This window comes from Lynx rufus, unplaced genomic scaffold (genome assembly GCF_022079265.1).
Source record: "Lynx rufus isolate CCGP_SWC_20201006 ecotype Redwood Valley unplaced genomic scaffold, mLynRuf1.p SCAF_27, whole genome shotgun sequence".
Taxonomy (NCBI): Eukaryota; Metazoa; Chordata; class Mammalia; order Carnivora; family Felidae; genus Lynx; species Lynx rufus.
This window is the reverse complement of record NW_025814842.1, coordinates 13,397,501-13,425,267: the sequence shown is the minus strand read 5'-3', so window position 1 is coordinate 13,425,267 and position 27,767 is coordinate 13,397,501. Positions and strand designations below refer to the sequence as shown.

Genomic DNA, 27,767 nt, shown 5'->3' with positions numbered 1-27,767 from the left:
CTATTTACATAGTAGTTGTTAGGGGTGCCTGGGTGGCTTAGTCGATTCAGCGTCCGACCCTTGATTTTGGCTCAGGTCATGATCTCACAGCTCGTGGGTTTGAGCCCCAACTGGGATCTGCACTAACAGCATGGAGCCTGCTTGGGGTTCTCTCTCCCTCTCTCTCTCTGCCCCTCCCCACTCACATTCTCGCTCGCTGTCAATAAATAAATAAACGCTACAAAAACAGTAGTTGTTGTTATCTCTATGTGGTAGCATGGAACACTACAGGATGTGAAGTCAGGGAGAGCTACATAAAAGGTTAGGTAGGAATCCTATCTCTGCCATCATCGGGACGTTAGGTGAGTTACTTAACCTTTTTGAACCTCAGTTTCCTTATAAATAAGAAGGGCGGTAGTCATGCCCACACTTCATTGGGTTATTGTGAATCTCATATGAGATAATTCATATGCTACCCTGGCAAACATTTCTAAGTGGGTTTATGAGACCAGCAGGCTCAGTCCAGCTGCATAGATGAACACGGATTCTGCCAGACTGAGGACCCACGCTTCCCTCCTTTTGTCTGACCACAGGCAGACAAGAACAACGAAAATCAGCCCAAGGCTTGGCAGGGACTCGGGCTTACCCCGGCTCTCCTTGGAGAAGGAGCTACTGCCCCCATCTACCTCTAAGGGTTAAGCATCAAGGACAGAGAGTACTCTTATATGCACAAGGCAGCCAGTCACCCGCCAGTCTGGGATGTCCAGAGACACACACACCTGCAGGCTGGCTCCCCATAAATTCTTCCCTTGGCTTCTTAGAGCCAGAGGAGAACAGCCCCTGCTTCGGCCACCCCCCTGCAGCACCTCTGTGCAGGAAGTCAGGGCCCTTGGGCTCCCCATCAGACGCCTGCCTGAAGCGCACACTGGAGCCGGGGAACTTGCCTGAGAAGCCAGTAAAATTTTAATGCACTCTGTAGTGCGGTCATGTCATACTCGGTTATGGCAAATAATCCCAGATGCCTGCAGAGGTAAAATGGAGCTGTAATGTGCTTGCCTCCTAACCCGAGCTGACAGCAATGATGTACGACTACCATTAGCGGAAAATATCACTTCAACTAACCCATGATCCAGCTCCGCTCAGGGTCACATTATCCATGAGGAACAAATTACACTCCCAAAGTAAATACAAATTTTCTACACGAAATGGGTACAAAAAAAGGGAAGGGGCGATCCGTTCCCTTCACTGGCACACTGCTGAGTGACACAGATGATAAAGGACAGGACAAATCATTGGCTGACAGAGTGCTGTGCCGTGATCAGCTCAGCCAGCACGCACTCCAGCCGATAAACACTATATTCTCCCCTTAGTGGCAAATACATAATCTTTAACACGGACATGGCTGCTTCAGATATTTACTACCATTCGGGCCGCAAGAACGCCCCATGCAGCACTTGCCGCTAGAAAAGGAGACACCCTGTGGCCTTGACGGACCCCGAGATCCTCTGCAAAGGTGAGAGTCAGCGTCTGGGGATGGACAAGGGGTTCTTGAGGTGGCAGACGACAGCACAGAGTGGAACAGCTTTGTGGGGTGCAGCTCAGGAGCTGTGTTGATATCACGGTCCTCTCTACTATGTGCTGGTCACAGGAAGAAAAGTCTGGAGAGACCACATGAGATGTGGGAGACTCTGGACCAAAAGCTCAGAAATGAGCCTCTGTTCCCCGCCCAGCGCTTTCCCCTGCTGCCTGGGGAACCGTGACCAGCCTCTTTCCCTTTCTGGCACTTCAAGAATCAACAGAGCAACTTCAGGTAGAACACTAATATTTACAGGGCACCTACTAAGTACCAAGCATATGCTGGGTGTGGGGTGCTTGCCGGGAGCCTATGGTTTAATAAGATATTAAAGGTTTACACACAGATATGTACTAAAAGGTGTCTGAGTTCCTTGAGCAAATATAGTTTGGGCTTAGTCTGCTCATTGGTAAAGCCTGCATCCCTGATTACTCACGGTGGCCCCTACGCTGATTTTGCCACTCACATGTAAGAGTCAAGACATACAACTTGTAGATTTCCCTTCTCACCTGGGACAACTGCTTCCTGGGTGAAACTTAAAAACTCACATTTCAGATCTTGTACATCTGACTTGTCATTGAACCCAAACTGTATTTATTTAATATTTATTGAGCAACTGGCAGGTTTGGATTTTTAGAAGTTAGTGGGGTTTGGAGGTGAACAGACAAGAGATGGTCCAGGTCTCTTGTAGCATAAGGAAGATGGCGAGGGTTCTCAGGTGGGGCTTGTGGGCATATCCCAACTCCCCCTGAGTCACAGGGAAGCAGCATGTTATGGGAAAAAGAGCCCAGACCCTGGAATCTTAAGACATGGTTCATAGGTCATGCCTGATCACTTGCTCTTCAGTTTCATCTTTGTTATTTGTAAAATGATGACGTGACACCTACTGGAGAAGATACAGCCCTTGAAAAGACCCGTCACCAAGTTCAGCATGTTGCAGATGATCAATAGTGTTGCGTATGAAGATGCACACAGATCCCCACAATGGATCTTTCAACAGGTCTTATAAAATGGCATTTGTAAAAGTGTTTTGAATAATACAATGTTCTCTCCATTGAAGTGGCCTTTCTTCTTCTTCTTTAGTTATTATTAACCCAAACCTCATTGGTTTACAGCCCCCAAGAAATGAAGACCATCTACTCCTCTAGTCCAAGAAATAAGGAAAAACTCTATGACATCTATACAAGGGGAGTAGCGGGGGGGGGGGGGGACTTGACCTTCCCAGCTATAGCTTTGATTTAAAAAAAAAAAAGAAAGAAAGAAAGAAGAAAAATGATATACATTATTCCACTGAATTTGGGGACTTTCAAAAGTATAAAGTTTGCCTAATTACAAATACAGCCTAATACAGAGATTTTATTATCTTTATTACACCTAGAATGACAAAATTATAGGGAGCAGTTATCTGTAACTATACTACCAACCAGAAATTACCAAGGGGGCATTAACTGAGGCAACCACAAACAACACACAAAGACACATGTGCATGACTACAAAGAAGTCCATACATCTTTACTGGGGACAGAACACTCTCCAACTGGAATACAGAATAAGACAGACTCTTCTGACAACCAAAGAGCGACCCGGGTTACACTCTATGAAAAGCCACGCGCATAAAACACGCTGTGAAAGGCATCACTAGTACAAATGTCTCTGCTTATGACCTTCCCACTATTCAGGTGGCTCAGGGTTCATGGTCAATTTCGTGAGGATGAAAGCCATCACTTCCACCTACCTCTTCCTTGGCATTGTAACCTTCCCTGCAGGTAAGCTATAAAATCAAAGCCAGTGCTTCATTCTAAGAGATAGCAGCTGACTTTTTCTCTGGGGTTGTAGAAGCATGAACTCAACCCCAGGTGTCTTCCAGAATCCCAGAAAGAATTCCTTTCACAGGCCAAATAATACTCATTACCAATCAAGTGAGTTCTTAAAACACATCGTGCAAGCTAGCTCTTCACTAGTTCCTGTGCTCTCCTAAATAGTTAGGGTAACTGAGAAACAGAGATTAAACTAATTGTGCTGCTGCCTACCCACAGGTGCACGGTGACATACCTAATTGAGCCAAGCAGCTACAACGCCCAAATCAGTTCCCTGGTACGTACTGGAAAAAAATAAATGGTGGCTATGAATGACTGAATGAGCCAACAAAGAGATAATGACCTGGTTCAGACATGAGGCCCACACGTAAGTTTCCTTCAGTTACTTGAAAGAGTCAATGCAGATGTGCCCCGACCTACCCACCATGTTTATGCCCTCTTAGGAATTAGAGAGAGATGAATGAATGGAGACAATCCTTATACGACCTTCCTTCGACACTGGCCGAGAGAAAATACAATCACATATTAATTTCCCTCTGGGTCTGCCATGTTGTTGGGGCCTAGGTAAATAGCTACATAGGAAATCAGGATATTCAGTGTTAGATCATTGAATCCAGCTTCACATCTGGCAAAACCAAGGCTCAGCAGTGTTGGGTAACTTGCCCAGGGCCCCACCACTGGCTAGTGAGAAATAAGAAAGTAGGTCTTCTGAGTATCCTTCTCCAATACCCACCCACAGTGATCAACAGGACATCTAGAACCTGTTCTTTCTCCTCACTATTCATTCTAAGAAATAAGCATTTAGCTAAAGATGTCCGACACACTTCCAATAACTCCTGGGTATTCATTTTATTGATTTATAATTAATTAAAAAAATCCATATATGTACAAATTCTTTTTCCAGTGTATGGCACAGTGGTAGTGGACAGATATGCTACATACACTTGATCTTAGCCAAAAGGCCGAGAAGCGATTGCTACATACACATTCAATCCAGGGAAGCAGTTTTTGGATTGGCATGGAAACTCTAGGATATGAAAAAGAGAAGAACCTAATGAGAGTCAGGATTTAAAATAATTTGCAGTAGAAATTTAATCCAAGGATGGTAGGAAGAGGAATTCTGGATGGCTACAATGGAATTAAACCAGTTGGAAATGGGATGAGGTTAGAAGAACAATAAAATGTCATTTTGACCTGGACCTAACCTCGGAGGGGCAAGAAGAGGTTGAGCAGATGGGCATTATGGAAATTGGGCATCCAAAACGGAAAGCTCTTGAAACTTGCCCCCCAATTACACAAATTGCTCAAATAAGCTAGGAAATTTAGAAAAGGCTCAGGAGTATCTTATGAGAAAACAAACTTGTACAGGGAATCCAGAAAGCTGAAGAAGAGAGCACCTATTTGCTGCAGTCCAGAAAATAAACACTGGGATTGATACAGAGCACACTCACGTTCAACATCAGTTTTCTGAACCCATTTCACTTCTCCCCTCCGTCTGGAGATGAAGATCCAGGAAAAGCAAATGCCCATTTAGCAAAGCAACAAACATTACTGAGCACCTAATTTGTGCCAGGCACTATGCCAAGTGCCAAGGACACAAGAACACGGCTCCCCGCTCTTGTCCTAGACCGTGGTCACTTGCTTCGCTGCTAGAAAATTGGAAGGGGGGGGGAGAAAATTCCTTTTTTTTTCCAAAATAGGACAGGGTCTCTCATTGTCTCCTGATCAGAACAGGTCCTATTTTAAAACCAAGGACTGAGGTTCTACAAGCAACAGTGAGCTTCTGGAATGTTGCTGAGGGTGCACAATCTTTACCAAGTGTGCATTGTGGCCAATCAAGGCATGGGCCCCTTCCACTATAAGCACAAGCCACATGCCCAGTCTTCAGTTTGCCATCTCAGCGGTTTCTGAGTCCTTCAGAAGCCAAGTTAGGCGTGTGGTTTGTGTGGAGTTAGGAACATAAGCCTCCGCTGCTCTTCTTAGAAGCTGCCCCCTTCCCACACAAGTGAACACAAAATGATCAAACACAACACATTTTAGCACACATCAAAACATTAGAACGCACCAAGAAGTGTGTTCATGTGGCGGGGAGAGGGAGCTGGTGTGGGAAATCAGTAGCACTGCATGTGCACCTGGCAGCGTCCCGGCAGGACGTCCCGGGTACTGGTGAGCAAGTCACAGGAACCACACAACCTTCTCCAGGTGTTCAAAGCCCAGAGAGAGAAAACCGCCATCATGTTCACGGGTACGTTAGGAAAACGAGGATGGCTCCTATCTGCGAAGAGATCGCATACGTGTGTATTGCGTGTGTGTGTAGTCCATGTTAGCTCTACACAAGCACGTGGGTGCACGTTACCCTCACGACACCTCTACAGCTTTCGAGTCTTTCTTCCCGGCTATCAAGCTGTTAAGAGCCCTAAACAAGGGGAAAGTAAATGTTTCTCTCCGACATTTGTATAAGGCTGTGGTTCTCAAGACAAATCGCGTATCGAGGTTACTTAGGAAACTTCAAAAAATACAGTTGCTATGGCCCCACCCCAGATGTCCCGCATGGGCCCCTCTCCCCTGTGACGGGTGTCTGGAGCTGACAGTATTTGGCATGTGGGCCACGGGCTCTACAAGCCACGTAGCTGCCATCAGATTCCTGCAGAATGGCACGCTTGCACTCGGCTCTGGGTTGTGCCCAGGGGAAAGCCTGAAATTTGGGATAAGGAGTTTCAAAGCCATTGTGGGGGGAGACCTTCCACATTTCGCACCACTTCCATTCAGCTTGTAACAGGAAGAAGTGCCCTAGGGGACGAAGGCCTCACGTCCTCAGGCAGGTTTTCCGGCAGATCCGGAGCTTTCTGAAGAAGAGGGTGGCCTTCCTCCTTTCCCGAGTGAGTCTCTCACTTCCCTCCAAGTAAAACTCAAGAAAGCCAACGTTTATGGGCACTTACTGGTCCAGAGACCAGGAGCTGAGTCAAGCGTCTCTTTAATTGTTACAAAACTATAGGTGGAGTTGTTGTTAATCCCATTGGGCGGATGAGAGCACGGAGGCTTGTCCGCTGCTCCAAAGTAGGAAAGGACAGTCACGCACCAGCCTAAGCCACCGGACTCGGAGGCCCAAGTGCCTGACCACCGGGCATTACGCCTTCCAACCAATTTTGCCCTGTGGCCCACACAATAAACAGGAACTACTTTTAATCTCTACATTAATTTCATAACCAAACAGGGAATGTTTCTTAGTATAATGGGCTGTTGCCAGCGGTAGAGGAAGAGAGGCAACAAGAGAAAATACAGGCCAAATACGTGGAAATATGCACGCTGCCTCTTTGTTCTCATGATAGCAATTCATTTCGAATGGGAGCCTGGGATAGTTGCTTCATTTGGGCGACTAAGGTGCAAAGCGCTTCCTCCTTGCTTTACACTAACTACAACACAGAAAAATCCCACATCTAGGATGTGGACCGTCCACAGCCTTCTCTCACTCCCGCCCAACGCCGACCCTGGCCAAGTCCTCCAGGTTCTCTGGCACTAGTGCGAAACGTACCCCGCGCGGCTGGGAGGGGGCGTTGAGAGGTGCTTTTTTGCTCAGCGTCTCATCAGAGCCTTTTCCGTGCACAAGTGCGTCTCCTGCACGCGTGGGGAGCTCTGCTTTTTTCGCTCCTTTCCCAGTCACTTCCACATTAATTAGTAAGGGTATCATTTTATAAATTACAGCTTCGTATCAGAGGAAAGCAGAGTTTATCTTAATTCAGTCAGCTGTGTGAAATACAGTACCCTAATTTTAGACCGCCGGTTCTGCAGATCCCCGTGGAGTAAGAGAATGACAGGTCTTCCGGAGAGAAATCCCAGTGGGTCCCTACAAGTCTCACTTTTGCCTCCAACAGCATCCCTGGTGAGGCTGCTGAAGGGATCCCAGGACACTGAGTGGCATCTTTCCCCCCATTAGCAATTCAGATTTGAATGCGAATCCTCCCAGCAGCACATGAAAGCAGCCTCGGTTAGCTCTGGGGCTCCGAGGGGGGCCCAGCCAAGAGGCTCAGGCACAGAGGAGGCTGCCAGGGGCCGGGGCTTCGGCGCGCAGCACAAGTCTGGGAGGATGGTGCTGAAGTCGGTGATAAACACCAGACAATCTCAGTCCAAAAGGGGAAGCCTGACAGTCTGAACTGTAACAGAGCCAAGCAGGCACGGCTGCGATTACAGTCTTGATTGCTCCTGCCGGGAGCCCTCTGGAGGAACGCAGGGTGGCGCGTGGCGGGGCAGGGACAGATGATGGGAGTGAGGGCGGGGAGCGGCTCCCTGCCAGGAGGAGGGCCTGCAGGGCCACCGCAGGCCACAGGCAGAGCCCCCGGGGGCGGCGGGTCCGAGGAACACTCCTAAGGGCTCTCCCCTCGCCGGTCGTCACCCCTCTCGTGCACCTGCTATAAACATCTCCTTATTCTCCTTCGTTGCCCTGGAGTCATCCCTGACTCTGAGCGGTGGGCCCTGCTCCCTTCCCACCACCACTGCTCCGCGCAGATGCTTCGCTGCTTCCCGCGCTCAGAGCTGGGAACCGGGGCGGCAAGGACACGGGGATTCGGGTCCTGGGGAAGGACTCGTTGGGATGCGGTCAGTGTGTAGGAAACACCGTGGCCCCCAGGACACTCCGAAAACCACAGACAGCTCTACCAGAGCTAGGTGATCATCTGGACAAGTACTGCTAGGCACCTTCAGAGATTCTGAGGTAAGTGGCCTGGGATGAGGCCCAGGCATCAGGATTTTTACAGCCCCCCCCCCCCCGATGATTCGGATGTGCATTCAAGGTTGAGACCGCTGACCCAGACACCTGCATGCGATGCAACACCGGACAAACCTTATCACCTTCTCCCACTGCTGGGGACCAGTGACACTTTGGGATGTCACACTGCCTTTTAAAGAAAGAATGTCCCCTTGGATGTGAAATCCAGAACAAGGCTCATCCTCTTGGAGAAGTGCCACCGGCTTGAAAAGAGAGATCAACCATCACCTGTAAAAGATCCCCCGGAACGGCCAGAAAGCACCAATCCCTCTCTAGTGCCTGTGACGCCCGACAGAACGACGTGACGACTGCCAGGTGGGAATGTGGCCGGGATGGCTCCAGGACCAGCGGACGCGCCTCGGACACTGAGCCTCTACTGCTGCCCACGCGCCTCTGGCACCCACTGCACGCCGGTTGCCTGAGACACCAGGGGCCCGACTTGCAAGGAGCTGAGACTCCCAGGGGCTGGAGGAAGGAAGCTCCTACTTGTCAGTTAAACAAAAGAATAATCCACAGCCCCCTTTGCAGTGTGTACTTTCACTGTCATCCAACAGCCCATTACCATGTCACAGCACAGCGCACCCTTCCATAGGTCACTTTGTTTAAAATGACATGGATAATGCACATGTCAGCAAGCTGACAGTCCTGGCCGTCCTTCAGAGATAAAAACCTCAAGGCGAGAGCCTGTTCTTATCTAGGGGACATGCATTGGTCTATCATCCAAGTCAGGCAGAACATGATTTCTCCAGAGAGCACTTTTTTCATTTCCTGATTTTAAGGAAATCAAATAAGCACCATTTGTCTTCATCTGAATATGCTTGACCTGCTCAAATGATGATGTCTCGCATTTTATAACAGGCTACATATGCTGAATTCAAATTAACGACAGTACAGAACCAGAGCCTTTAGATCTCTCTTGGAGGCTGGCAGCAGAGAAGGAGGGAAAATTCTGGGCCTGTTGGGAAGATCCCGCCAAACACGAACTGCGGGATTCTGAGTGAAATCCACAGGCACATAGGAGGTGAAAGGCATAGAATGGGGCTCAAGAACGCCAGCTCCACAGGACAGACCCGGAAACCGGGGAGGTCCCATCCCTCTGAGGCTGAGCAATATAGAAACCGTGACGTTCGGGTAACTCTTGATGAGGTTCATGAGGGAGGAATGAAATTAGCAAGAAATCTGGCTGAGGGGTGGGGACAGCTAGAAAGAAAGACCAACCGGACAAATAATCCCTTTGCTTCAAGCACAGAAAGTTCACTTTACCGGGCTGTGATCCAATCTTCTGAAAGCTCAACAACTGAGCTCCTTTTCCGGATCCACGTTGAACGGGACGCACAGAGGCTGGCGGCCATCAGCCTCCACACAGAGCGGGTACCTGCGGGAAGAACCGCCCTCCCACCTGGCCGTCCACCTGGGCGGGAAGATAGCAGTTCCCACCTGCCTTGCCCTGCCCACCCCTCGTCCCACAGTAAGATTCCGAGAAACACACCGTTCACATTTCCATCAAGAAGGCCAATATGTACAGTAAGGCGAGAAGAAGCATAGAGGTCAGTAAAAGAAATGAAGAAATGACATTACAAATGCAGGCTAGCAAGTTTAATGTTCTAATCAAGGATTCAAAAAGAAAAATCAGATGGCTATTAAAATGGTTTCCTCTTTTAAAATCTGTAAAAGTGAAAACCTGATGACGATATATCCAATATTAACGGGTGTGTTTAAAAAAAAGTGGGCCTCACATATTAAATACATTATTTCTTATCACAGGAAACATCGCTGTGTAAATAAAGCTGGTCTTTGCAGAAAAGGTACGGTCAATAGCAGGCTGGTATCCCACCACCCTGTGACGGTGTGCGAGAACCACGGTGCTCGACTCTGCCCACAATGGTGGGGCGGGGCGGGGCGGGGGGATCTTACCTTCTCTTCCTGGTCACTGTCGCTGTCACACTGAAAAGAAAGATAAGAGAATAAGGGTTAGTGAAAAAATTGAGTAGATTTTTATTTTTGATACAGAAAAAAAAAAGAGGAAAGACAAATAGAGGAAATAAAAAAATGCTGCCTAAGCTGTACAGAGTTTCTTCAGTTCAAACGATGATAAACAGAATCAGAAGCGAAATGCTGTGAAGGTGCTCTGTTGATTTCATTCGACGCCTGCGCTCTGTGCCTCTTCCTGTGGTCAGTCTGGCAAGGTGTTGGATCACAATGGTGAGCACCCCCACGGCACAGGAGAGGGGATGCCCATCAAGGAGCCAATCCGGCCGCAGGACTAAGGTGCATCAAGGTCATTCACTGGGATTCGGAGCAAACTGATATCTTAATGGAGACCTTCTACCTTCAGCTAATGTGAATGGTTGTATCTCTCCCGATGCTTTTGCACAGGAAAAGAGGTAAGCCTCCGGACACCGTATTCGCTCATTTGGACTTTGGAAGAAACACAGTGGGCAGAGCTCACCAGTTTGTGATGGCTGCCTTTTCTGTGGCTTAGAGGCCCAGAGAAAAGAGGGAATATTCCCTATAAAAAACACACCGATGATAAGAAGAGGTCAGGGAAATAAATCAGCAATATGGGCAAAGAAATCTGTTTTAAGACAGTAGAGTCACATTGTAGCTAACTGACCCCAAATTCCAACTGGTCAGCTAAGTTTGGGATAAGCAAAGAACGAGAGTTAACTCAAAACTTGGGCTTCTTCATTAGAGGCAAAGGGGGAAAAAATAAAACCACATTTTCTTTTTAAACCAAGAGTGTTTGTTACCCATTTGATTTCAAAAGGGGGGGAGGATGTATTCTGTCACAGTAAATGTGCAACGGATAAAAATATTCATTCATTCACTCAAAAGTCCCTGATGAGCACTGCTAAGCCAGACAGATACTCAACCAAGCAGGACGCAGGACCGGCCCTAAGGTAGCTTTCAGTTTAGCAGCAAAGGGAAAGCTATAACGCTAACACTGAGCAGAGGTGTGGTGTGATGAGAGCTATAGTCCATTAGGATGACTCTTCCCACAGGGCAGAGGAGAGACCATGAGCTGGGGTTGGGAAGAAGACATTGGTCACAGGTGACCAGTTTGGCAACCCTTACAACACTGTCTAAACCAGCATGACGCATGGTTTAAGAAAGGGAGGAACAGATGGCAGAGTAGTTCTGAAGGCAGAACCAATAGGACGTGGTAACACATGGATGCGAGAAGCAAGGAAGAGGGACGAGTCTCGGATGATGCCAAGGTTTTTAGTGTGGCCACCTGGACATGGGAGTTGATGTAGCTATGAACAGAAACAGAAAATAAATTTGCCTATACAGCAGTCACTACTGGCTAGATACCCATAGTCATTTGCAAGCCCCTGTCCCCTAGTCTGTAGCTTCTGACATTTTGAGACTGAAAAGGCCAGATAGTCTCTCTTTTCCAACTTTGCTTATAGCTAAGGGTGGCCATAAGACACACCGTTGGCTGAGACTTGAGGAAATGTCTGCTGAGGGTTCTGAAAAAATTTTTTTCTTCTCAAAAAAGAAGAAAAGCAAGAAGCACTTGCCTCTTGCCTCTGAACACGACTGAACGAGGATGTGACGTCTGGATCTGTGGTAGCGACTTTGCAAAAATGAGGCAAAAAGCCTAAATACTAAAGAGAGTGGGGCCAAGAAATGGCCTGGCACAATGGGGCCACTTGAACCAACCTAAGAGCAGCCTGCCTCTGGACATTTTTGTTCAGGTAACAGTAAGTTACCTTATTGTTTAAAAACCACCATTAGAGTGCTTTCCATCGAAAGTAACAAAAACTCCATCCGAATGGACAGCGTGCTATTATAAGACATAACTTGGGGACTGCTTCCTCTCTGTAGCTTACGCTCTCTACTGTAGGTATTTAGGAACTCACAGCACAAACTTACAGACTGGAGGGCTCTAACCTTTCACTGTCCTCGCCGGCTCCTCAATGCCATAGGGTTATCAGAGTTTTAGTGACTGTGCTTTAACCAAGTACGACTGCACTGTTTTCAACCAGGCTTCCAAACTGAGAAGGTCTAAACTTCCTTTTGCCTGATGAGTAATTTCTCTATTCTGATAAGTCAAGAGAGGCTAGATGAAGACTTTGAAGGCCTAGAACAACAGACAGATGAGGTTCTGTTCTCCTGATTGTGTGACTTTTCCATTGCCTTTGCTTAGGCTTTCGTTGGGGTTCCTAAGTTACGGGCGCAATTTCAAGAGTGACAAGGCATCATTCAGGAGGGCGTGGAAGAGAGAAGCGTATTTTGCCAGGCAGACTCCTCTCCCCAGATGATCCCAGCTCGCCTCGCGAGGCAATCAGTGACAGCTGAAGGCTGTGGCATGGCACTTGCCCATGTCCCCAAGGACTGGTGTGCAGGGGGAAGAAGGAGTGGGGAGCCTGGAAAAGAACTACCGCTGTCCGTGCCCAGCCCCCACCCCTACCGATCCTAACAGCGGTATGTCCCTGGGAATGGTTATTTCTATCAAAGTGTTAAGCTTTCTGCTTTCCAACAGTCCAGTTCTAATTTCAAGGTCCACTTAATTCTGCATCAAGTAATTACTGATATACCCAGAAGCACCTTGTCTCCAGAGTTAAGCATATGGTGAAGAACTGAGACCTACTGGTATCCATTATGGAAGCAGCACGGATGCCAAGCCGATTAAAAATGCTCAGGCTCCCCACACAACATGCCGGGTGAGTGACAGCTCCTCGACAAGGCCGGTCGCAGAGTCTGCCAAAACAGTCTCTGCTGCACTGGGGCCCACATGGTGCGCTGAGAAAACAGTTCCATTTCTGGTATTAAATTCCCATACTGACCCGAGGACTTTGCCGTGAGCTCAGCAGGAGCGCACCATCCAATTTACAGCTCCGCTCTCCGGAGCCTCGAGTGCCAGCCCCTGGCAGAGACGGATGATGGTCAACCCCTCCAGCTCATAAATTATGCAAAGGCAATAAATGCACTCAGCAAACAGCGCCTAACGCTTGCCTAGCCTGGCTCCTGACACACTCTGTAAAAAGCCAGAAGTTCGACACATACAAGAGGTCTATTCCACTCATAAAGGGGGTTTGTTGACAACCCCAGACGGAAGGCGAGCCACAGTCCTAAGGAGTCTTTCTGCTTCGCTAGCAGCCGTTTATGGGCCGGCTTTATGAAAAGGAGAGGCTGTTTTATAGAGTCAGTGTGGGCAGAATTCATGGGCTCAAATTCACATTTAATACACTGTACGGCTTTTACGCCCCAGGTTCACTACATTGTGGATTTGGGGCCAAATGATTCCTGGTCTTGAAAGGTTAAAAGAAGAAGTGTCTGCTCCCCAGTCCCTAGATACCCACTCCAATTTACAAGAGTTCACGCCGAGCCACCTCCTGATTCAGGTGTATGTTCTGCATGAGGCTGGAAAATGGGAAAGGCATGTCGAATGCAGAAACAGAGTCCCCGCTGATTTGACCATTTTAAGCATTTTGACACCAGGGTCCCGCATTGGTTTATTAGCAAACAGGTTGCACGCTAACAACCAGCTTGAGGTGACAGAGTACTCCCCGTGACTAGACTTCAAAGCCCTTTGTGAAACGCTGGAAATATTTTCCTCCGTTTTAAAAGCAAGAAATGAAAAGGAACAAGGGGGCCTTACCCCCCAGATGGGAGAGAATTCTTGGTCACTGAGCCTTCAGACACACATGTGAGCCAAACCCGCACAGACAAAAGAGGGAGACAGGAGCGTGAAATCCAAGCCACATGCCTCAAAGGCAGAACTCAGAAAGGGCCTAGTGCCTGAGCACAGCACTTCCGGTGACTGGCTCAACTTCACCATCTGTTCCCTCTGGTTTCACAAATTAGAAGTGAGTCTTCTGGGGGCAACTCTCCCTTTTGCACTAAGTCCCACCCTTTAAACACTTCAACCCACCCACGCACCCACCTACCCAGTATTTTCTCCTTTTACAAATTAATGCATATTTTATTGAACAGAATTTAAAAATCACCCACGAACCTGCTGCCCATAGGTAAACAGCTAATATGTCTGTAGAATTCTTTCCAGTCTTTCCTCCATCCTTCACATACACATTTGAAGAAATGAAAATGAATTCCTACTACTTGTACCCTTCTTTGTTTTCATATAATGTGTCAAATATTTTGTTCAATGAGGCAAATTTACCCTGTCACATCACTTTTTTTTTTTTTTCTTTTAAAAGGCTGTGCTGCGGGGCAGCTGGATGGCTCAGTCGGATAAGCGTCTGACTCTTGATTTCGGCTCAGGTGGTGATCTCGCAGTTTGTGTGGTCGAGCCCCATGCTGACTGCACAGAGCCCGCTGGGGATTCTCTCTCCCTCTCTCTCTGTCCCTCCCCGCCCCCATAAATAAATAAATAAACCTAAAAATAAGTATGTGTGTGTGTGTGTGTGTGTGTGTGTGTGTGTAAAAGGTTGCGCTGCAATCCACTGTATGGATTGTAAATAACCTAGTAAGGAAATTCCCTCGTGCTGCTATTCGGATTGTTTCGACTGAACATATTGGCATTTTCCCATTGTACACATTCACCAATACTGCTCTTCCCTAGTATCTCCTCATGGCTCTTCCTTCTCTGCATATCCCTTAATTTCACTGTCCCCCCAGAGTTGAATCTGCAGTTCTACTGTTTCTCTGTGATTTCCTGGAGAGCCCTTAGAGTCCCCTAGTTCCGTCTACCATTTATATATTGAGACTAAAACATCTCTATGCCCACCACCTGCCAGCTATGTGACTCTGGGAGAATCATTTCAATTCTCTGCATCTCAGTTTACTTATCTGTAAAATGTGGGTACTAATGGCATTTCCCCCAAAGGAAGGGGAGAAGAGAACAAGTGAACACATGTAAATGGTTCAGACAACACACGGCACAGAGCTGGCGTAGGCAGTAAGTGTTAACTGTTACTAAAGTACGTTTTTGCTTGCTACATCCCCTTCCCGAAGCCCTGCAAACACCTCAGACCCGAGCATCCACCTAAATCCAGACTCGCCCTCGTTTGCTTGCCCCAAGTCTGCCCCTCTCCCGCTGGTATTATCTTCTTCTTATCTATCCCACTCCCATTATCTTCTTGGTAATGCTGTTGCACGTGCAGTCTCAGCGAAGAGTCCGGACACTTCCCACGGCAAGGAAAACTCTTCACAGAGCCTCCGACTCCCGACACCCAGCCACTCCTCCAGCACGGTGCATGTCAAGCTTTCTGCGGAGAAGGACCATTTGTTTTTGTTTTGTTTTCTATAATTTCCAATACATTGTAGAATATAATAAAAAATAAATTGCTAGGAACATGAAAAAGAAAAGCAAAGACATGTGTATATGTGTGTGTGTGTGTGTGTGTGTGTGTGTGTGTGTTATTATTAGATTTAAGGGATATGAAATTACTCTACTGAATTGCTATAAAAGTTTCCAAATGCTTATTCTCAGCTGCCACGCCGATCCCCCAGTAGACGGTTAACCAAGAACTCAGGGCGTGGCCTGCGCCCACACTTGGAGTAGCACTATCTTAACACACCCCTTGTTGTTGCCACACTCAGGCACAACTGGTCACACCCTCAGGATTTATTATCTTTGCACTTTTCAGTTCCCTCCACCTGGAATTCTGGTTCTCCAAGTTCCTACCTAAAAATATTTAATTTGTCTTTGTAAATTAATTCCGGTTCTCCAAGTTTCTACCTAAAAATGTTTAATTTGCCTTTGCAAACCCAGTTCCCTTAGAATCTTCTAATATGAATTAGGAATTCTTAGAATTACAGTACTCTTCTTAGAATTAATTGTTCTGTCGCCATCTCTTACAAAATTATATTTTCACTGTTTGCCACAAGACACATCCGTACTACAGAGTTAGCTCTGAGTAGGTAAGAGATAGTGTCTTGGGACATGAAAGGTGCTCACGTTGATAAGTTCACCTCATTCTTCTTTAGAATTCTTCAAACAGTGGCTGATTCCAGGTTACATAAGAAACTATGATTTTGAAAAAACAAGTAATTCCAAAGAAAGAAGGTACAGGAAATAATGACTAACTCCACTGCTTAATTCAGCGGGGTGTATGTTTGAGCACAGGGGGCAGTGTTAAAATCATTAGCAGAGCCTAGAGTTGGGGCCAAGAAGGAAATACCTTCCATTAAAAGGCCCAGACAAGACATGATTATGATTTTATTGTACTTCCTCAAAAGCAAACATTTCTCATTTCCATTTGGGAATCTCAATATCTGTGTTTTAAGACGCTGATCCAAATCGAAATAAGTCAAGGTCCGCGACATCTCTCCGCCTCATTCGGAATGAAGGAACAAGATGGAATTCTAGGTACCTCGTGATGGAATGCATTCTTAAGCAGAAAGTGGCAATCATTGAATATATCACATACAATGACATTGAGGAGGGCATTGCTCTCTATTCTGCTCAATGGACCTTGCTGGAACAGTTATTTCGTATCTCAAATCCATTTATCATTGCCACCAAAGATGTCAGGGCTGAACACCATCACTGAACAAAGTTATTTTATTCTTCTTTCTGCCTAAAGGAAATAAGAGGAAAATGAGGGAGAACCCCAACTTGTAAACTACGGCATCTAACATCAAGTACAATTTAACTTTGCTGGTGACAAAACAAATCGATTTCCCTTTGGGGCAGGCGGTTTATCTAAGACTGTAAAGACATCCCTCACCTAAAAGCAATTTCAGAAGAAGCCACCTAGAGAAAACATGACACTTATTTTTTTTTATTTAAAGAAGTAAACTAGCAGCACAGTGACTAGAAACATGCCCACCATCATCTTCCCATCCCTGCAATTCTACATGCAAAAACACGCAGTCATTCTGTGCCGCGTACGGCAACTCTGATGTTGTCTGTCTTCCGTCACCTCACAAAGCCCTCGTTTCACAATGTTTACACCGCTCTCCTATCGACTTTGGGCTTTAAGTGAAATTTAAAGCTATTGGGGACCTTGAAATAAAAAAGAATATTTTCATCCTGAAAATGGTTTACGGTATTCTTACTGATTGTAAAACGATGCCACTGGCCCTCTTCCTTTCCACCTCAACAACAACTATACCCAATCAAATGAAATAGCTCTACAAAAGTGAAAGCGTAATCGAAAGATTTGTTTGCCAAACAGTTACTTAAAAGATGAGAATAAAGCTTCTGACAGTCACAAAAAGAGCACATTAGAAAATAATGTAAGGTCTACCCATCTTTAACTGTGCAGGAGGTAGAGAGGAGAGCAAATCTTCAGAAGCTTCTGGAATTCTGTACTGGTGACCTGTTATTCCTATGGGGAGTTCTCAGAACCTGGCATTTTTGCAAGTTCTCAGCTTGAATGGGCCAGGACTCAAACGGCCAACGTGATCTGAGGGGGCTAGCGGAACACTTCTGATCCCCCTCCAGGGTCTCTCAGATGATCACACATTTTCATTCAACAAATACTTTTAAAGTGCCTATGGTGTTCTAGGTTCACTCTGACCACTCATTAGAAGGACAAATACACAGCCAGAAATCAAGCTGTCCAAATCTGAAGTTCTAAAGGTCACGACTTAATATTCAACATGTTTTTTTTTTTTTTTCCTTTTTGGTCCTTTTTGTCACTTTCAAATCCAGGTATATTTCATAAAACAATCTGTATGTTGTAAATTTCCAGCTAGCTCATTAAAATATTGTTGGGCTTTTGGATGTGGAAGAAGTGGGTATTTCACAAATCTTTGGAGTTCAGCATTTTTTTCCCCTTTAAGAAGAAAGGAAGTCACACTTTGCCAAGTATAAACATACATAAACCCCAAAGATGAAATTTACTTAAAGCCCAGAGCCCACAAGCCTCAGTGGTTGCCAACATGAGAAAAATGAGTTTCTTGTCCAAAGGTAAAACTGACAGTCTAGGGCCGGGTGATTTGTAAACGATCTCTTTTAAGCTTAAGCAACAGATCCTTTGCCTCTTTGCCATTGATTTACTGATTCTAAGTCATCAATAGCATTAATCCGTACCTGCCTGGGGACCTATTACAAATGACTTTGAAGATGGTGTGAAGTAAGAGTTTATTACGAGACCACAGTATTATTACCAGGGAGACCTTCTCAGCTACGTTCGCTGGCAGTATTATATTTGTGACCCCCTGTGCAATCTTCCCTTTCCAGATCACAGCTGCTTGTTCCTTTGGGTGGGGCCTGAGCCCCCTGGGTTTGCTTCAGCTAAACCTTGGTTCTTTTCAGAGTCCTGTGTGAGCTAATAAAACCCCAATTTGCTGATGAGTAAAAAGGAAAAGCATGTTACGGGTTAAAATAATACAAGAGTCTATTTTTTCCGCTGTGTTGTGATCCATAGAAATCACCCTGAGCCTTTTCCCTTTCTTCTCTGCCTGGGAAGCCAATTGCTTTGATTGCAGTGATATGAGCTAGCTAAAATGACTTGCCCTTGCTTGTGAGGCAAATGGAACATGCTAATAGAACTTATCGCATTACCCGATGCAAAAGTGCCATAGCTCATTACTTTAAGATAAAAGGATATCATTGCAGACGGCAAGCAGAATTGACTTTCTGAGGCCCGGCTTGATGATGATTTAATCAACTGCTCTCTTTCACTTCTCATCTCTGCGCCTGTCGGTTTCACAGGTGCCGTTAAATGAGACACTCAGAAAGTGAGCGGAGGGAAAGAAATTGCTGTCATTACTTTTCAAGAAAGGAGGTATGCAAATTTTCGACAGAAAGATTGCGTTCATAATGGGCCTGGTAAAATACAAGGATCATGCTTGACAGGTGAGGGCAAGCCATTCGTATGTCCTTAAAGCGGAGCAGCGGTCCTCCTTTAGAAATGTGCTCGGTGAGAGAAACTACAAATGAGAGAGCAGGCGGGGCCGGGGCCCAGGCGGGGTAGAACCGCACAGGGTTGGCCCGGCTGGTCTGGGTTCTAGAAAGGGGGAGGGAGCTTGCAGTCTTGAGGAAGCCAAAGCCAGATGAGCAGATAACAAAGCCCGGAAGCTCTTCGTCTGCACCAAAATGGCAACCAGCTCTTGCAAAGCACATCCTATTCTCTTTGACACATGGCCACGGGGCCAGTTTGCCTGGATTCAAGTCTTGGCTCTACCACTTATACTCCGTAGGACCTTAGGCAAGTAACTTAACCTTTCTGTGCCTCAGTTTCATTTTCTATCAAATGGGGCTATTGGCAGTACTAACTCCCACGGTTAAGAGCATTTACCTTCATAAATATACACTAATGAAATATTATATATATATATATATGTCTATATACATGTATATGTATATCTCTCTCTATATATCATTAAAAGGCATAGAACAGTGCCTGATCCATGGAAAGCACTCAACAGATGTCAAAAATCATGCATGCATTCATTCTTCAACAAAGACTGAGTATTTTTTTTTTTTTCCTCAAGAGTATGTGTGCCAGGTGCTGGAAACCTGCCTGGCTATAGTTTCAACAGAACACAATCCTTCATTGATTTTATGTATAGAAGTCTTGCTCCCCTGTCAGACGGTGAGCTCCTCAGAGCACTCTGGTTGTCCCTGGAATCATCACAGGGCCTCGTGCAGTCTTAAGGACCCGAAAAGATGCTAATACCGATTTGATGATTTGTGGATCCCCCTCCCTCCCTCCTTTTATTTATTGTATGGATCCGATACTGCACATACAGCACAAACCCTTAGAGGAATCTCCTCATGGCATAGGAAATCCGTCTCGAGTTGGGATCGCCGGGTGCCCTATAGTGGGGAAGGAACAGACAGTCTGGCCTGAACCACCTTCAGGAAGGCACAATGGATCTGAATAGATTAAATGATCAGGGTAGTACGAACAGAGATGTTTTTTCATCCACTTCGCTTTCAATAGGTAATTGTTCTATTTTCTCCAACACTCAAAGTAAAAGCATCTTTCTTAAAGTGCCTGTGCCTCTGAGTTCTTTTTCCCCAGGTGATGAAAGTGCTGCAAACCATTCTTCCTTCCGGCCCCCAAGGTTGTGAGGCACTGAATGTGAGGCACTGCTTCCCATGCTAAGTGGCACCGACACGATCCAATTTCTGGCCAAAGGGACAGCGTCCACCTCAGGCAAAGGGAGCTGGAGAAGAGTAGTTCTTAGCTGTCTCTTTTGGGGAAGGCTTCCTGAATGAAGTCTGCTTCCTGAAGATGAAGTGCATTTCACATCTTAGCTCTGCAGCATGGCTCCTGCATGGGAGGGATTCTCCATGGGAACTCTCTTAGAGCACCTTTCCCCCTAGAAGAGCCAGCCTACAGCCCACCGGTCATTAAAAGAGAACGTTCTGACAACGGCCCTGGGAGGGAAGTGTTATGGCCCCTCCATTTTCAAGAGGAGAAGTTAAGGCTTCCGGTGGCACAGGCAGTACTTGAACCCAGTTCCGTCCTCCAAAGTTCATGTTCCCAACAAGTAGGACCTAGCGCTGCTTGCTCTCCCACGCTCTATACAAAGACACTACTTGAAAAACATCTTTCGGATCAAAGGCTGGGCTGTGGGTGGAGGCGGGCCGAACGAAAGAGGCTGTAATAACCATAAGCGGCAGTGACTGCAGCAGGTGGCCACATTTCTACCCCACTGCAGACAGCTCTCCCTAAAGACGAGGGCCCAGTACAGCACCAGGCTCAGGAAAGGGCGCCAGGTTCAAATTCCGATCCCCCCAACTCAGCAACCACGTGGTCTGGGGAAAGACACTAAACATCTTCGAGCCTACCTTTCTTGTTTTTTTACCCTGTCAATGGAAATGATACATACTCCACAGAATTTTTGTTAGGATTCAATGAATTCAAACATTTGAAAGCAGCCAGAGAGAAATACTAATAGTTTTACCTTTTCTGTCTACTTCATGAAAGAAATGCTATGTCATACACAGAAATAAGATGGCAATAGTTGTTTAACGGTTGGATTTAATTTCTATTTTTTATGTTTATTTTTGACAGAGAGAGAGAGAGAGAGAGAGAGAGAGAACACGTGTGCAGGGTAGGGCTCAAACTTGCGATCCGTGAGATCATAACCTGAGCTGCAGTCGGACGTTTAACCAACTGAGCCACCCAGGTGCCACAGATTTAATTTCTTTATAATTTTACTGCCAGACAGGAGATCATATTCTGCAAGAAATCACACTTGTGAGGTGTTTGAAGACTCACTACTCTATTACACAGAAAGAGAGACAACAACCCAAACGGATAAGGAAACAGAAACTATCATTCCCTCTCAAAGTAGAATAGCAAATGGTTTTATTTCATTGATAAAATACAGGCATGTCTGGGGAGATATTGCAGACTTGGTTCCACACCACTGCAATAAAATGAATATCGAAATAAAGTGAGTCAAATGAAATTTTTGGTTTCCCAGTGCATATAAAAGTTACATTTACACTACCCTGTAGTCTATTACATGTGCAATAGCCCTATGTCCAAAAAACCCCAACATACACACCCTTAGTTAATAAATACTTTATTGCTAAAAAATGTTGGCCATCGTCTGAGCTTTCAGTCACTTATAATCTTCTTGCTGGTGGAGGGCATCACCTCGGTGTTGATGGCTGCTGACTGATCAGGGTGGTGGCTGTGGCCATTTCTTATAAGACGATAATGAAGTTGGCCCCATCAACAGACTCTTCCTACGAAGAAATGATTTCTCTGTAGCACGTGATGCTGTTTGACAGCATTTCATCCACAGGAGAACTTGGTTTAAAACTGGAGTCAATCCTCTCAAACCCTGTTGCTGCTTAATTGATTACTTTTGAGGGATATTCTACGTTCTTTGTGGTCATTTCAACAATCTTCAGAGAGTCTTCACCAGGGGTAGATCCCATCTCAAGACACCACTTTCTTTGCTCATCTGGAAGGAGCGACTCCTCTTCCATTCAAGTCTGATCACGAGGCTGCAGCGTGAAGTCCCATTTGCGGGCCCCACTTCTGATCCCAGTTCGCCCGCTGTTCCCACCACACGTGCAGCTACTTCCTCCCGAAGTCTTGAACCCCTCAACGCCATCCACGAGGGTTGGATCAACTTCTTCCAAACTCCCATTAGGGTTGATGTTTTGGCTTCTTCCTATAAATCACGAATATCTTTATTGCCACGGAGAATGGTGAATATTATCCAGAGAGGTTTCAATTTACTTTGCCCAGATCCAACAGAGAAAACACTACCTAGGGCAGCTACGGCCTTACAGAATGTATTGCTTAAGTAGTAGGACTTGAAAGTCGAAATGGCTCCTTGATTCATAGGCTGTAGAATGGATGCTGTGTTAGCAGGCATGGAAATAACATTAATCTCATCGTACATCTCCATCAGAGCTCTTGCGTGACCAGGTGCATTGTCAACGAGCAGTCATATTTTGAAGGGAATCTGATTTTCTGAGCAGTAGGTCTCAACAGTGGGCTTAAAATATTCAGCAAACCATCTGTAAACCGATGTGCTGTCATCTATCCTTTGTTGTTCCATTTATAGAGCACGGGCAGAGTAGATTCAGCAAAATTCTTAAGGGTCCTAAGATTTTTGTAATGGTAAATGAACACTGGCTTCAACATAAAGTCACCAGCTGTGTTAGCCACTAACCAGAGAGTTGGCCTGTCCTTTGAAGCTTTGAAGTCAGGCACTGACATCTCCTGTCTAGCTACGCAACTCCTCAATGGCATCTTAGAAGGCTGCTCCATCTACGTTCAAAGACCATCATTTGGTGTAGCCACCTTCATTAATGATCTCAGCTAGGTGTTCTGGATAATTTGCCGCTGCTTGTGACTCAGCATTTGCTGCTGCACCTTGAAAGTTTATGTTATGGAGCCAGCCTCTCCTTAAACCTCGTGACTGACCTCTGCTAGCTTTAAACTTTTCTTCTGCAGTTTCCTTACCTCTCCCAGCCTTCGCAGAATTGAAGAGAGCTAGGAGCTTGCTCTAGATTGGGCTCTGTCTTAAGGAGATGTTGTGGTTGGCTTGATCTTCTCTCCAGACCATTCAAACTTTCTCTATGTCAGCTATCATTCATGTGTTCCTTAGAAGAGCACTTTCAACTTCCTTCAAGAACTTTTCCTTCGCGTTTACAACCTGGCTAACTGTTTAGTGCAAGGGTTTTGGCCTATCTTGGCTTTAGACATGCGTTTTCCCGAAGCTTAATCATCTTTAGCTCTTTATTTAAAGTGAGAGATTTATAACTCTTCTGGAAACATTTAGAGACCACTGTAGGGATATTAATTGGCCTAATTTCAAAATCACTGTGTCTCAGAGAGTAGGAAGGCCCAAGGAGAGGGAGAGAGATGGGGGAAAGGCCAGTGTGGAGTAGTCAGAACACACACAACCTTCATCTATCAAGGTTGCCGTCTGATAGATTGTTTGTGGCACCCCAAAACAATCACAATAGTGACACCAAAGATCACTGATTACAGATCGCCATTACAAATGTAATACTAATGGGAGCACCTAGCTGGCTTGGTCAGAAGAGTGTGCAACTCTTGATTTCAGGGTCGTCAGTTCAAGCCCCAAGCTGGGTGTGGAGATTACCTAAATAAATGAACTTAAAAAAAAGCCCAAATATAAAAATAAAGAAAATGTTTGAAATGCTGTGAGAAAACCCAAAATATGACAGATAAATGAAGTGAGCAAATGGCACTGGAAAAATGGCACCGAAAGACGTGCTCCATTTAGGGTTGCCGCAAACCTTCAATATATGTAAAACACCGTATCTGTGAAACACAATAAAGTGAAGTGCAATAAAATGAAGTATGGTTCATTTTTACCAACAAGGAAATACGCTTTAGGATTCAATTTTCTTTTTTTTTTTTTTTTTTTAAATTTTTTTTTCAACGTTTTTTATTTATTTTTGGGACAGAGAGAGACAGAGCATGAACGGGGGAGGGGCAGAGAGAGAGGGAGACACAGAATCGGAAACAGGCTCCAGGCTCCGAGCCATCAGCCCAGAGCCTGACGCGGGGCTCGAACTCCCGGACCGCGAGATCGTGACCTGGCTGAAGTCGGATGCTTAACCGACTGCGCCACCCAGGCGCCCCTAGGATTCAATTTTCTAAGTGTTCCTTTAGGTTCCCGATGCACATTCTTTTGGGTGGATATGGTCTGGATTTATTCCAGGAATGGGAGCCAGTAACCTGTGTATAGGGACTAAAGTAAAATGCATAGATTTAAGAGCTGGGAGTCTACACCTGTAGGTTATGCAGAGTGCTGTAACGCCTTAGGGGCTTCGTCATTAGCGAGATGTTCATTCAAATTCGAACTGGCCAAATAAATAAATAGACAGGTAGGATGGATACCGAAAATAACAGGTGATGACTGGTACAACTTGGAAGCCAGCCATTTTGGAATCTGTCTAGAGATTCTGACCAATCAGGATTAGGAGCTACTTGAATAGCCCTCTGCACAGAATTTACATATATGCAAGGCCTACCTAAGGATTGATCTAATAAAACCAACCAAGAGAGTAACCTTGGGAAGAGAGAAAACTTCTTAGAGCATTAACGCTGGTAACTGTATACACAGGGAGTAGTTGAGAGAATATGACTAAAATGCCTGGCACTTAGGAGTCACACCCAGCAAACAGTCCAACGGACTACTACTCCGCTCGGAAATGCCTGTTCTCTCTCCCATATATATGGATATGGAAGCTTCCTCTGACTTCACTGGCCAGAGGTCCACTGCTGATTTCCAGCATCTTCAACATTGTGGTCAGAGTTTGCTTATATTCTGTTCTTCCTAAATCTGACACGTAAAAGGCGCTCAAGGAACATATGTGAAAGAATGAATTCATAAATTATGTTAGCAAACAATCTGAAGGAAGGTGTCATGGGAACTGTTTAATTGAGGAGTCAAGAAATAAATGGGGATGGAGGTCGCCTGGGTGGCTCAGTGGGTTAAGCCTCCGACTTTGACTCAGGTCATGATCTCACAGTTTGTGGGTTTGAGCCCTGCGTCGGGCTCTGTGTTGACAGCTCAGAGCCTGGAGCCTGCTTCAGATTCTGTGCTTCCCTCTCTCTCTCTCTTTCTCTCTCTGCCCTTCCCCCGCTTATTCTCTCCCTTTCAAAAATAAATAAACATAAAGAAAAAGAAATATACAGGGGTGATGGAAAGAACACTAAGGTGTTTGGAAGCGTGGGTGTCTGAGTGTGTGTACAAGAAAGACATGGAAATAATTTCAAGGTAAAAGAAAATCTGAAGAAAATAACAGTACACAGTTGAAGAAATCCAATTTTAAGGTTATTCCTTTAAGAAAATCAGGGAAATCGGGGCACCTGGGTGGCTCAGTCAGTTAAGCGTCCAACTTTGGCTCAGGTCATGATCTCCAGGTTCGTGGGTTCGGGCCCCGCATCACGCTCTGTGCTGACAGCTCAGAGCCTGGAGCGTGCTTCAGATTCTAAGTCTCCCTCTCTCTCTGCCCCTCCCCTGCTTGTGCTCTGAATCTTTCTCTCTTTCTCAAAAATAAATAAACATTTAAAAAATTTTCTTTTTAAAATAAAAAAAAAAAGAAAATCAGGAAAATCAAAATCCTAAGGTATTTCCTTTTACATTTGACTCACTTCAAGCCAAGTGAAGCAACTGGAATTGAACAGGAAAAGGGACAGCGGTGCTCTCATGCTGACAGACATAATGGCCACATTGTCAACTTCCCACCCACCAGACTTTGTGTTCTGTTTGTTTAAAATGCAAGACAGTGAAAAGCGTAGCTAATGGGTTAGAAATATGGCTGGAGACAAAGTGATTTACAAATGTAAGAGGGTGGTTCAGGAAGATCCAAAGACATGGTGGGCCGTCATTCTACAGGATCCAAAAACTGATTTCGCTTTCTTTTCCTATCACTTTCGCCCCTCTTAGAATCCATCATGTTCGTAATGGGCATTTTAAATTAAATTGTACCTAAAAACAGTCTTTATTTTAGGATGGCTTGAAAACCTAGTCTTACAAATCATAAACAAGGAAGGGTAGGATTACTATAAATTGTCTGCAAGAAAATACAAATCGCCAAGATAAAAACGCCCACTGGTCTGCCAGTCTCAAGTTTCCTGTTTTGACATACTATATGCAGTAATTTGGTACCCACAATCTCTTATTAGAAGATGAATGTGCTATTTTTCTGAATGCTGCAATTACAATAATTGAATTTAAAATGGGGATTGAGTTTCTCTATTTGGAGGAAAAGAATAATTGTGTATTTCTGATTAAAATCAAGGGGACTGAAGAGAGGTTGTACAAATTCCAGCTTCAGTCTCCCTGAGTGACTCCTTATGAGGCCAGAGAAAAGAAACATTCAAAAGCAGAGAAATGGACCAGCACCTCAGCAGCAGGCACTGTCTTTGGCCTCATTTGCTTTGTCTCCTGGCCTTCTGTCATGATGCCCTTGTGACAGAGGCAATCAGGGCACCACGCCATTGTTACATTTTAAATGGCAGCCATGCTGGAGTTTCCCACTGTGTCAAAAATTAAGAGTTAAAATGCAAGAAAAACAAACATCTCTTGGTGCTGAAAACCCCTGACCCCTTTCAGACTGCCAACATTTTGGAGTAGTTTTTATTTCTTCTTTGTAGGCCCTCTCCTCTGGGCGGGGGAAATATAATGGCAGAAAGAGTAGGGCGAGAAGGAAACTAATGTTATTTTCCAGAGGCCTCAGCTTCTTTTGTTTCTACCAAAAAATTACATAAAAAGCCACCTTTAAGGTGCAGATGTAAGAAAGGAAAAGGGGACTGAGAAAGAAGAGGGCTCTCTTGCCCTACCAATGCCTTTTTATTTTATTTTTTGATGGTACCATTCAGTCTCCTGAAATCCCCATCGGTCCAAATGTGAAGGGGAAATGGAGTCTTACAAGTCCTCATAAATATTCCTTAAAATATAGTTTCCTAAGAAAAGAGAACATTTTGTTTCTAGCACAAAATGACCCAGGGGTTGTCCCTTTATGCCGTTTCCTTTTTTTTTTTTTTTTTTAAAGTGGCTTTAATGGCTTTATTGAGCTGTAACGTACAGGAATAAACTAGCCATATTTAAAAGGCACTATAGGATACATTCGTACACATGTACACACCCATGAAACCATCACCGCAATCAAGACAGTGAACACATCCACAGCCCTCAGAAGTCTCCTCGTGCTCCTTTGTTAATCCTGCTCTCCCTTCTCTGCCCATACCGCTCTCCCCGCAACTGATCTGCTTTCTGTCACTACAGATTAGTTTGTATATTTTCTAGAGTTTTATATAAATGGAATCATACAGTATGTGCTCTTTCTGCCTGGTTTCTATCATTCACTGCTTACTATTTGGACTCCTAATTAAAAGGGAGCCTCCTAACTCCACAGCAGAAAGCAGCCCGTAGAGGCTGCCATGGCCAGGGTTTACTGTCATCCCCCAGGAATAGGACCGATTACTGGGTCTTACTTTATTCTTACGCTTTATTATGTACTTCAGTAATCAATAAGCATTTCTATGGCAGCGGGTTTATTTTACTCTATAAATCCAAGGAGGAGAGAATGATATTAAGACATCAGTATGGATGGGCTCTGCTGCTCTGTAACACTATGAGGAGAACGCGAGCAACAGATTTAAATCTAAGAAGGTTACAGAGCAGTCACAGCCCCTGGCTGGATGGCAGGAATCGTAAAAGACTCAGGCAAGATCTACAGCGATGCACTGTGAGCCAATGGGACTCTCCGAGCAAAAAAACCCAAACTGAATAGGCATGCTGGTCGTCT

At 45.4% G+C, this 27,767-nt stretch overlaps 1 protein-coding gene across 2 annotated transcripts in view; it reads right to left on the bottom strand.

Annotated features, from left to right (window-relative positions):
- AUTS2 (activator of transcription and developmental regulator AUTS2) overlaps window positions 1–27,767 on the bottom strand; it is a 1,118,970-nt gene that overhangs the window by 311,626 nt on the left and 779,577 nt on the right. For both annotated transcript variants that reach the window (XM_047089556.1, XM_047089557.1), the window contains exon 5: window positions 10,046–10,075. In XM_047089556.1, the coding sequence (XP_046945512.1) occupies window positions 10,046–10,075 (30 nt within the window). The remainder of the gene's footprint in view (window positions 1–10,045; window positions 10,076–27,767) is intronic.